General features: G+C 41.3%; 1 protein-coding gene across 2 annotated transcripts; it reads left to right on the top strand.

Moving 5' to 3' along the window:
* Nucleotides 1-369: 369 nt before the first annotated feature.
* On the top strand, nt 370-11,227 carry znf276 (zinc finger protein 276). Of its 2 annotated transcripts, XM_015965359.3 has the most exons (13): nt 370-507; nt 1,120-1,427; nt 3,500-3,659; nt 3,759-3,812; nt 3,903-3,949; nt 4,045-4,461; nt 4,634-4,706; nt 7,270-7,350; nt 7,508-7,621; nt 7,710-7,785; nt 7,932-8,049; nt 8,180-8,279; nt 10,765-11,227. In XM_015965359.3, exons 2-13 carry the CDS (start codon nt 1,175-1,177, stop codon nt 11,033-11,035), a joined length of 1,764 nt encoding a protein of 587 aa, XP_015820845.3. In that variant the 5' UTR covers nt 370-507; nt 1,120-1,174; the 3' UTR covers nt 11,036-11,227. The 2 variants fall into 2 exon arrangements, with proteins under 2 accessions (XP_015820845.3, XP_015820843.3); XM_015965357.3 differs by having other exon boundaries at nt 3,500-3,812.
* The last annotated feature ends 452 nt before the right edge of the window (nt 11,228-11,679 follow it).

The raw sequence follows: 11,679 nt of genomic DNA, 5'->3' as shown, positions 1-11,679 counted from the left end.
CGCCCCCTGCTGTTCATTGTCTTCACATGACACTCTTCCCCTAACTTTGGCTAATCAAGAGCAAATATTTGAAATTCACATGACTTGTTATTCATAATGAGAGGACTAAACAACCCCCCCAAAAATATAGAGATTACATCCTTTAACATAACTTTTAAAAATGGTAAATAAACGTGTTGGAGAAGAGTGCTTTGTTTGTGAACACACGAGACGAGTTAGAAAAAACACATGAGTCATATGTTCACCATAATCTAATAGAATACAATTAGCCACAAATCACTCTTTTGCGACTCATCTATTTTGAGTCACAGGATTGTGACGCTCCTTGTCCGGTAGGGGGCGCAGTGTCATATTTCCTTTGTTTTATTTCGGTAGCACTTCCGGGTTCTAATGTTTACATCTGGTCGCAGCTTGTTAGCCACGGAGTTTTCTTTATTGTAAAAAGGAACTCTGTTGTTATCGCAAAAGAAAATGTGTTCCGAGTGTTAGGATCTGTGCACACTCACGGTATGCTCTGCCTAAAGGCGACATTAACTTTATTATAAATGCTCGTGACTAACTGAAACTGCGCATACTGACTCAAGCTAACCAGCTAACGTCAGGTTTTGTGATACAACGCTAGAAAAATTTGTTGTAAAGTTAAATGTACCAAACGTCTTTGTGTGTTTTTTAAATGTCCATGAAGCTCATTATTTCTATTATAGAACGTTTTTCATAACAAGACTAACGCGAATGCGACTTAAAAATGATCAACTTTACAAAATACCGATATTAAATTGTCTTTCTATTTATCTGCCTGTAGAAAAAATGTGTAGTTTCTCCTCTCTGTTCTTACACTGCAAATTAGAAACGTGTAAAAATAATACACATTTTAAGGATTTTAAAAAATATAGATAATGCACCATTTTAGAATAATCAATCACATTTAACTGATTTTATGAAAGTTTTGGTCAATATTAGTTTCCTCCAGTCAAGAGATTTTTTGCAAAACACTTCTCAGAATTTTATTCATTCATTCATTCTTTGGTTTGTTGCTTTCTTTGAGATCAGATTGTGCTGACATACACACAGAAGGCCAGTGGAACAAATAGAAGTTTGTTTTCGTATGTTTTTCCACAGTGGCACAGGCAGCAGAGCACACCTCACAGGATCAGCTGCTGACACACAATAAACGATGAGGAAGAAAATCAGGCGTCTAAAAACATCAGAGATTTCACGTCTGGCCAGTCGGATCCAAACAGCAGCAGATGTGAGTGAGGACAAAAAGCTGTCTGGCAACAGAGGAAAACCCTGTAAGGCCATTTCTTCAACCACCTACAGCTTTTGTGTTGACGGTATAGAAACGGACAAGGCCGCTGCCTCAGACCTCAACATGAAAAGTGCAAACGATATGCAGAAAGAGCAAGAGAGCAAGACCAGACCTTCAGGTGAGTATACTACTTTTAAGTAGTTCATAGCTGGAAATGCAAGAAGGCCGTAGCATCAGTGCCTTGGTCAAGGGTCAAAGGCTAACACCTATAAAAACCTCATTGCTGTGTTTCCGAGTGTTACCTTGTGTCTATGGTCTGAGTGCAGGTGCTAAAACTCATTGATGGGGTTGTTTGAACTTGAACAATTTCGATTCCAATTCCTTGTTTCAATTCTAGTTCCTAGTGATTCTCGATTCTTTCAAGCGGCTAATAACTTTACATGTTTTAAATGAGCCAGTTAACTGTAGGTCTTACTTGATGAAATGGCCCTGAACATCTCCATTACATTTAGTTTTATTAACTTTCGAAAGTGAAGCCACACTTTAGAACATGGTAACGCAAACACTCCTGGTGGAGTCCTCGTTGTTGGCATTCAATCCAATCCAATTTTATTTATAGAGCGATTTCACAAGGCATTACAACCAAACAAGGCGCTGTACACTAAAAATGTTAGTTAATTAAACCGGCGTTATACAAACATGCCGAACACAGATAAAGATAAAAAGGAAATACAACAAAATTCCCAAAAATAACAGCTAAAAATCAATAAGACACAGGGTGAATAAAAAAATTAGAAAAACATTTTAAAAAGAACCTCAATAGTACGGAAGTCGATAATTGTGGAGTCCATTTTTAAACAGTGCAGATGTAAGTGATGGTCATAATTATGTTGTATAAGCTAGGTTGAAGTAGTGAGTTTTCAGGCATGATTTAAAAATGCTAGCTGTTGGTGCTTGCCTCACTAGCAGTGGTAATGCGTTCCACAGCTTGGGTGCACAGACAAAGCCCTCTCTCCACGGCTTTTTAAACGTGCCTTCGGAACAGCTAGGAGGAGCTTATCTTCAGACCTGAGAGCACGCGGCGGGTTGTAGTAATGGACAAGTTCACACAGATATGGAGGAGCTTGATGGTTCAAGGATTTGTAAGTCAGAAGCATAATTTTGAAGTTTATCCTGAACTGCACGGGCAACCAGTGGAGAGATTTCAGAATTAGAGAAATGTGTTGTCTTCTGTCAGCTCCAGTCAGCAACCTAGCTGCTGAATTCTGGACCAGCTGAAGTCTAGAAAGAGCTGCTTTACTGATGCCGTATAAGCAGTATATTCAGTGACTTCTTGCTGTTGGCGGACTGAAAAACGAAACTACATATCAGAATAGAAAATTTGAACAATTCCAGGAAAAACTGAAAATTGGTCCTGATTACAATCAATGCTCGATGCCCTACCCTACTTGTTGAACAGCGGATGTGATTAATCGTTGGAGATGTTATCCCAGCCCCTCCTGCTGTGCTTCTATTAGCATACCTGCCCACAACTGGTTCAGCAAGTTCAGCTCTCTCTGTGGGAGGGTACACGAGGTAACAGGGTACAAGGCAATCTCAGTGAAAGCTTCATAAAACATCTCCATCTTCGGCTTGTTAATTAGAAAATGAGATGACTTGTTGTGAATTAGCGCTATATTAATGAACTGAATAGTTACCTTTAATACTTTAATCACTTTTGTGAATCGCCTGCACCAACGGCTTAATTACTTATTCACAAGGATGCAGTCATGTATTTAATTATTGAGATATGCGATTGTTTGTTTTGCACTATCCTGCATGGTACTACTGTAGATCATTTTTTAATGTATATTGTATATCATATTTCTATTTCACCTGTTCCTTTGTCACTCCGACTGCTTTGAGCGTGTACATGACACAAGAATTTCCCTCGGGATAAATAAAGTTGTTCTTATCTTATCTTAATAGTGCAGCCTTTGGTGGCCTCTCTTACACATTTTGGCATCGTAGTTTAAAATGCAGCCTGGAGTCGATCCCTGTAAATACCTTTAGGAGTCTGCCAGTTCCTTAACTTCTCCTTTTCTGCCTTGTGTATTTGTTTGTATCCTGTAGTACTTTGTACTTTTTCTTAAGTTCATTTTTTATGCTCACAACTGGAGTATTTAGTCTCAGGTTTTTCGTAATTAATGAAATTATTTGTATTGTGATTGGTACTCGGAGGAACCAGGATGTACTTTTGCCTCTTCACAGGCAGACTGTCCACTGCTGTCTGCCGGCTTTGCCACGGAAAGTTCTCCCCACGCAGCCTTCGGCACGCCTTCAACAGATGGCCTCAGGATTCTCTGGAAATGGTTGACGAGTCAGACGCCACGTCCCAGCCTCCTCTTTTGTTTCACACAGATTTCCAGAGGTTGGTTGGGGTCCAACTGGACCGTGACCCCCGACTTTCAGAGTTTATCTGTAAAAAATGCTTTGCAAAGTTCTACAAGTGCCACAATATCCTGATCAGGTTCCTGCAGAGGGTCAACCTCCCTCCTGTTGGAAAGGAGAACCTGCAAAGTCGGTGAGTTGTGGGGGGAAATGCAGCTGAGGGCTTATTTAAAAGTCAGAGTTTATTTAAATGTAAAACCAAGTAATTTCTTTTACTTTTTAGGAAGAATTCAAAGTGTCAAGAGTCTTCATTAATTCACAGCTCCGGATGTAAATAAGATCAGAATTTTCAAAAACATCTTTTTGTCTTTTTCGGCACAAAAATTTCTCTTTCTTAATGTATTTTTGTTTGACTTTTTTTTTAGCACCATCGTCCATTACATCTGATCCTAAGTGCCTCCACAGTCTGGTATCCTGGGCTCACCATCACGGAGAAGCATGCCGTTCCTGCCCTGACCTGAAGGAGGTGCTAAGGGGGCAGTGTTGGGGTTCTGTGAAAACGGTGTGGGGATGCATCGACGGTCACAGATACATTATGGACACCACTGCATCCTTCCCGACCCACACAGTGAACTCTAGCAGGGGAGTGTTTAAAGTGGATAACAGTGACGGAGGGATTTCAGGGGAGGAGGAGCCAGGACAACGGGATGAGGAAGAAGAACCTTGTGGGATTGAAAGGACATCAGCAGGAGATTTAGACTCTCTAGTTGAGCAAAATCTACTTTCAGGCACAGCGGAGACGCAGAACACAGCACAGGATGAGTGGACCGGCAGCAGTGAAGGTAAAACCCTTTAGAGCAGGATCACTTACAGAAAACCCGTTTCTCAGAATTACAGACCAATGCTAAATGATGCTGAAAGCCCAAAATGTTTTTCTCTATAGATGCTGAGTAAAATGTAGACACAATGAGTCCTTTGGAGTTACCTTTGGTGTGTTGTTTTCAATTCCTCCAGGCCGTAAGGAGGCGAGGAGTCTGACTGCTGCACCGCTGCAGGACAGGGCTGCTGATAGCGATCTGTCTGACAGGTTAGCCTCTTTGTGCAAATTGCTGGTGGAAACAGCAGGAAAGCAAAAGAAAACTGTAATTTTTACCCCATTAAAGTAAAGGGTATGTATTCAGGATTAGGAGTACGTGTTTAATTCCTAAAATGAATTAATAATTTTTTATACATCTGTTTTTTACCATATATATTATTTTAAAGTAATATATCATAAAAGTAAATGAAATAATTAAAGACTAATGAAAAAACCGTTTAACTGAATAATTATTTCAGATTTAATTCAATTCAGTTTATTTATACAGCACCAATTCACGAGTAATTTCAAGTCACGTTACAAAGTAAACATTCTGTTTGAATCTACTTATCAGAGTTCAGTTTGTTATGCCAAGTAGTTTAAAGAGCAAGTCACCCCCTACCAGAGTATTACTCCACTCCCACTTCCTGTTTAAAAAATGCAACAAATGCTGTTGCCTAGCAGACCGAGAGGGCGGAGCTGCTAACACACACACACACACACACACACACACACACACACACACACACACACAGGCTCACAACGACATTGTGACATCATATGTGTAAGAATTTAATATGCATATTATTTAATGAGACATGAGATTCCATAGTAAATATATATTAAATCAGTCTTATGGATCTGTGGGTTATTTTAACCAGAAGGTTGGAACTTTTTATTGCAGGGATTAGATAACAGCTTCGTATTCATTCAGAGACAACAGAAGAGAGAGTCAAGTTTTAAAAGTTTAAAGATTTATTACTAAACAAATTAAAACTAGACTAACTTTAACACTAAATGTATGGTGTAACTAAGGTGGATGAGACGGAGACTGGTGTGATGTGGAATGTTGATCAGAACCAGCAAATCCGAAGAAACGATTAGTTCTGACTGGAGTGAAGGTGATGTCTTCGCGCTAAGCTTTGGTTGGGAGATTCATAAACACATAAGACGCCATTCTGCTGGCCTACATACCCTTAGCGGAAGTCCCCGTCTAGATCAGGAGGTGTAGAGGTCCAGCTTGGACCTTCTGGAGCCCAAGCCTGTAGAACAGCCGCGGTCGCCGACCAGTCCAGTCTTGAGATACTTCTGGGTCACGACAGTTTTATTGGCATCTAGCAAGACCCAAAATGGGGACGTGATGGTTCAGCTTTTATTCTGAAAGGAACCGTTGCAGCAGGTGGAACAGCAACAGATTTTATCCAGCTTGTCGTTGGTTCTTTCGGCTGAAGAGGAAAGTTACGGATTGGCCACTCCGACAACTTCTCTAGAACGCTTTGAACTGGCGTTAAAGATGACGTGGGCATAGTTTTATACTTCGGATGTTTTGGTTTATGGTCGAATGAAAAGATGACAGATTTACCAAACACCACCAAAACCACGCCTCCGTCAGATCTGTCAGATTCTGATTGGATCAGTAAAGTAATGTGTCATGTGGCTTAACCTTACGTGTGATCAGTCCTAGTGGAAACTTTTAAAGTTATGTTACTTATTATATTCTGTAGGATTATAATATCAAGTAATTAATATTTTCATTTCACAGATTGGTTCACATTTTATTATTGACTAACATTTTGTTTGATTAGCTTATTAAAAATAGAGTTCTTTGATTAATTAAAAAGAGAGAGTCCTCTCTTCATTCTTCTCTTGGGCTGGAAAGGAAAACAGTTTAAAAGCAGATGCATGAGACCTTGAACAATATCTCATGCAGACTAGTCCTTGCTGAGGAGAGGGGGGGAATGACTTTTAGGTGGAAAACAGTCATTTCATTCCGTTACATATGGTACCAGCTAACGTTCTAGGGTACCTCTTAGCCAATAGCGATGGCAGATTTAAATTCAAATGCAGTGCAGAGTTTTTACCTGACAACGGTGCAACGCTGACAGTTTTAGGCAGAAAATTTAAATTTGAACTAAAATGCACTAAAGTGCAAAACTTCTGACTACACGTGTCTGCAGCACGATCAGACACACATTTATATAATTTAATAGAAAATAAGTTGATCTGCAAGAAATTACTCCACTCCCACTTCATGTTTGAAAAATGCAACAAAAGACTGAGAGGACGGAGCCGCCAACAAATGCACACAGACATGCACTGTGACATCATAATGTACCATCTAATGCCATTGTGTACTTCTTAGCCGACAGAGGTGGTAGATTTCAATTCAGTTGCAGTGCTGAGTTTTTACCTGACGACGGTGCAACGCTGACAGTTTTAGGCAGAATATTCAAATTTAACTAAGATGCACTAAAGTGCCGAATTATTGAGTACACGTGTCTACAGCACGATCAGACACTCGTTTATATGGTTTATCAGCAAAAAAAATGTTGATTTGGAGTGACTTGCTCTTTAAAGTGTCCTATACAAGGAATCCCAGCAGACTGCATCGAGTCACTGACTAGTGTCAGACGCTTTACATCAATCCTCGTACTAAGCAAGCATGCAGCGACAGTGGAGAAGAAAACATCTGCATTTGGTTTTGACAAGAATGTTGATGAACTCTGTACAGAAACCGTGGCTGTTAGGAGTAGAGTAGATTTTCAGAAATCGTAACTGATTTCCGTGTTTTCAGGGCGATTTCTGAGGATGAGCTTGAGAACAGAAGAGGTGGTTTGTCGGATGAAGAGGTGTTTGAGCCGCACTCACACAAGAGGTTGGTGTTAAACACAACAGTCAGAATAACACAACCGCCAGGTGAAAATGTCTTCATTTGTAAAGCTCATTTTTGCAGCTCTGGCTGCTAAACATACATAAACCCATTGAACATGGCTGCTGAGCTGTTGTATGAAGTACACCTCTCCTTCTCCCAGAGCTCGCAGACTGAACATCAAGAGAAGACAAAGCCCAAAGTCTCCAGAAGAACCCAGAGCCCGAAAGAAACCTGGACCTAAACCCGGCTGGAAGAACAAGTTCAAACCAAAAGGGTGTGTCCATGTTTGTTTTTCATTTTTTTATCTATATCGGCTAATTTGTCAGCTAAGATGAAGAGAAGTTTTGTTTTTCTCTCTTTAGAGAAGAGCTTCCCAACATCTATAAGTGTCCGTATCAGGGCTGTACGGCCGTCTACAGAGCTCCAGACGGCCTAAAGGTCCGTTCTTACCGTTCTGCTGTTATGAAGCCCCGCTATAAAAACAGTCTGATTCAGAACTGTGACTTTGTTTACTATGTAAACAAACAAGAGGCTGTGCTAGTGTTTATAACCTGAATCAGTGTGGTGTTCTTGCTCTTTTATAGAAGCACATAAAGGAGCATCACGAGGACATGAGGGAACGACCTTGCCCCCATCCCGGCTGCAACAAGGTTTTTCTGATCGACCGCTACCTGCAGCGACACGTCAAGCTCATCCACACAGGTGTGGCCTGCAGAGGGCGACTTTCCTTTGTGGTATTTCAGGGAATAGCCTCGTCTTTGGTGACACTGGTACACGAGTTAAAATCAAGACACAAACTTTATTATTTAGACTTTTTATTCTCTGTTTTCAGAGGAGAGGAACTACATTTGTGATCAGTGTGGTCAAACGTTCAAACAGAGGAAACACCTGTCGGTTCACCAGATGAGGCACTCAGGAGCTAAACCACTCCAGTAAGTCCTAACGCTGTGACCGTGGTATTCAGTAGCTCTTCTACTCAATTCTGCAGTTTAAAAGTTCACCAAATTATTTGTAATGATTTAAATTTACATGTTATTTAAGAAGCCATAAGATTCTATATGAAATCCACCTCATGGATCTGTGGGTACTGTTTAACCAGAAGATTGGAACTTTTTATTGCAGGGATTAGGTAACACTTCGTATTCATTCAGAGACAACAGAAGAGAGATTCGAGTTTTAAAAGTTTAAAGATTTATTACTAAACAAATTAAAACTAGACTAACTTTAACACTAAATGTATGGTGTAACTAAGGTGGATGAGACAGAGAATGGTGTGATGTGGAATGTTGTTCAGAACCAGCAAATCCGAAGAAACGATTAGTTCTGATGGGAGTGAAGGCGATGTCTTCGTGCTAAGCTTTGGTTAGGAGATTCATAAACATATGAGACGCCATTTTTGTCGGCCTACATACCCTTAGCGGAAGTCCCCATCTAGATCAGGAGGTGTAGAGGTCCAGCTTGACCTTTGTGGCGCCAAAGCCTGTAGAAGCAGCCGCAGCAGCCGCAGCAGCCGCAGCAGCCGACCAACCGTCTTGAGATACTTCCGGGTCACGACAGTTTGTTAGCAGCTAGCGAGACCCAAACCTGGTTCGTGATGGTTCAGCTTTTATTCTGAAAGGAACCGTTGCAGCAGGTGGAACAGCAACAGGTTTTATCCAGCTTGTCGTTGGTTCTTTCGGCTGAAGAGGAAAGTTACGGATTGGCCACTCCGACAACTTCTCTAGAACGCTTTGAACTGCGTTAGAGATGGCGTGGGCATAGTTTTATACTTCGGATGTTTTCATTTACCGTCGAATGAAATGATGACAGATTTACCAAACACCACCAAAACCACGCCTCCGTCAGATCTGGTAGATTCTGATTGGATCAGTAAAGTAATGTGTGATGTGGCTTAACCTTACGTGTGATCAGTCCTAGTGGAAACATTTAAAGTCATATTACTTATTATATTCTGTAGGATTATAATATCAAGTAATTAATATTTTGATTTCACAGATTGGTCACATCTTATTATTGACTAACACTTTGTTTGATTAGCTTTATTAAAATATAGTTCTTTGGTTTATTAATAGGAGAGAGTCCTTTCTTCATTCTTCTGTTGAGCTGAAAAGAAGCAGTTTATAACAAATGCATGAGACCTTGACCCCCAAATTCCACTACCTCCGCTCCGCTCCGGTCCGCCCCCGCCTTCCGCAGCCGCTCGCTTCCGAACTCAAATTTTACTGGTACCCGCTCTACAACGGCTCCGCTCCGGTGCGGAGACCTGAGGGGGGCAAACAAGCATGCGCGGGATTTTCGAGATCTTGCGATACAGTCCGAGCAATAAACGCGGAAGTTAGATCCAAACACCCGTTGTGCGGGAGAAGCATCGGAAATGAGCTGTTTAATCTGCCCATCATTGTGTTGAGAGATCAGCAGTGCTTGGATCAACAAAGTGTGACTACTTTGATAGTGGCAACTGTATTTATGGCTTATTTTTGTGCATTTAAACTTCAGCCGCCATTGATAGTTGTTAAAAGTTGTTAAACCTGTGCATATGAAACAAAAAACGCCTTTTGTTTAGCGATTTATTGTGAAAAACGGAAGATGTGCTTGCTCCTTTTCCTGTTGGGCCGTTGTGATTTCTGTCCATTGACTGCGGAGGTGCTCCGGCGTCCGGCAAAAATAGGATCGATTCTATTTTTGCCGGACGCCGGAACAGAGGGCGCCGCACGGCGCCGCACTGCCGGAGCACGGCCGCAGTAGTGGAATTGCTCTGATTGACTAGAACGGGACCGATTTTGCTCCGGCGTTCGTGTCGGAGCGGAGCGCAGCGGAGCGGAGGTAGTGGAATTTGGGGGTGAGGCAACATCTCATGCAGACTAGTTCTGTGTCAGAGGAGGGGGGAAAATGACTTTTGGTGGAAAACAGTCATTTCATACCGTTACATATTGATAAAATAATCTTTATTTTTGGGTCAAACTTTTGGCAAAACGTCATGCAGAAGAGGACTTTCAGACACGTGGAAATAATTGATTCTAATTTTTTTATCTGTTGTAAATAGATTTTATTCCTATTAGTAACCCACTGTGCAGAGACCCAGTTGTGACGTCCTACAGACGCGGTCTGGACCGACGGACTCAACAGACATGATCTGCACTAGCCTGGCTAGATCTGCACGTCCATGCCACGTTGACCGTTTGCAGGGAACAATCGGCCAAAAATACGAAACATTTCAACACATAATTTACAGAATTTTTCTTCTGGTTTTTGATTTTCTTAGAAATAAATGAATTGGTAATTTTATATCCATATGGTAGGACCAGTTAAGCTGTGTTTGATGTATTTGATCGTTAAAACATTCAAATCATCACAACTGAAGTAATTTTTTGACTGTAATTTTATTTTGAAGAATTTTTCTGATTTCTACCTTTTGAGATGTGAGGTGTGTGGATTCCAGTGTCGCCAGAGGGCGTCGCTAAAATACCACATGACCAAGCACAAGGCAGAGGCGGACCTGGAGTTTGAGTGCCTGATGTGCAGGAAGCGGTTCGAGAAAGCCCACAACCTGAATGTCCACATGTCCATGGTCCACCCCCTGACTCAGGTCGAGGCCTCGAGTGGCAGCAGCCCCCAGCTGCAGCAGCACGCCGAGCTGCAGACCATCAGTCGGACTGGAGAGGTGGTCCAGCAAGACCAGGACAGATGACAGCTGGGGGTCCAGGTCTGCTGAAAGGAACTGAAACAGTGAGCAGGGACGTATCTGGACCTGCTACACAGTGGTTGACTAAAACATCTGAGGCCTTTTTGTTACTTCAGTTTAACAACAAGACCCATTGATGGACTTTTATCTGTTATTTACGATGCTCTCCTGTAAATAAAACAGGACTTTCAGGATTGTTATGGTCAAACAAGCACTTCCTAAGCAGAAATACAACCCAGGCGCGGGCAGCTCTTAATCTTTTGTCTTCCAGAACGCGACACAGAAGCAGATCCAGAAGAACACGAGTAAATTAGCCTATTATAGCATATTTCTGCTTTGTGTAGCTGCCTCTTTGCACATTTTAAAACTGCTTTAACATCCAATGCATTAAATATTTTTACTGGTGCAAAAAGAAAGGATTAAAATTGGCTCATTTATTGTCTGACCTGTCGAAAGACGATGAAACAACTTATTTTACGTCCTTCGTTTCTAAGCAAAAACTGCAACTTGAGATTTAAGAATCTGCTGCTTTTTCTTTCTTTTCTACGTAATAAATAGTTTTATAGTTTTGGACTGCTGGTCAGACAAAAAACACAACCGTTGAATGTTAACAGAAGCTTTTACTGTTCTGTGATGTTTGTAAGTGTTCA

The sequence above is a fragment of the Nothobranchius furzeri genome, chromosome 4, assembly GCF_043380555.1.
Source record: "Nothobranchius furzeri strain GRZ-AD chromosome 4, NfurGRZ-RIMD1, whole genome shotgun sequence".
NCBI lineage: Eukaryota > Metazoa > Chordata > Actinopteri > Cyprinodontiformes > Nothobranchiidae > Nothobranchius > Nothobranchius furzeri.
This window is presented reverse-complemented; position numbering and strand designations above follow the sequence as displayed.

What these genes read in the sequence shown, in the direction of transcription:
- znf276 (XM_015965357.3), top strand. Translation starts at nt 1,175, where the DNA reads ATGAGGAAGAAAATCAGGCGTCTAAAAACATCAGAGATTTCACGTCTG. An exon ending in AACAAGTTCAAACCAAAAGG is followed by an intron (nt 7,622 to 7,709) that starts GTGTGTCCATGT and finishes TTCTCTCTTTAG; the next exon opens with AGAAGAGCTTCCCAACATCT. An exon ending in CGTCAAGCTCATCCACACAG is followed by an intron (nt 8,050 to 8,179) that starts GTGTGGCCTGCA and finishes CTCTGTTTTCAG; the next exon opens with AGGAGAGGAACTACATTTGT.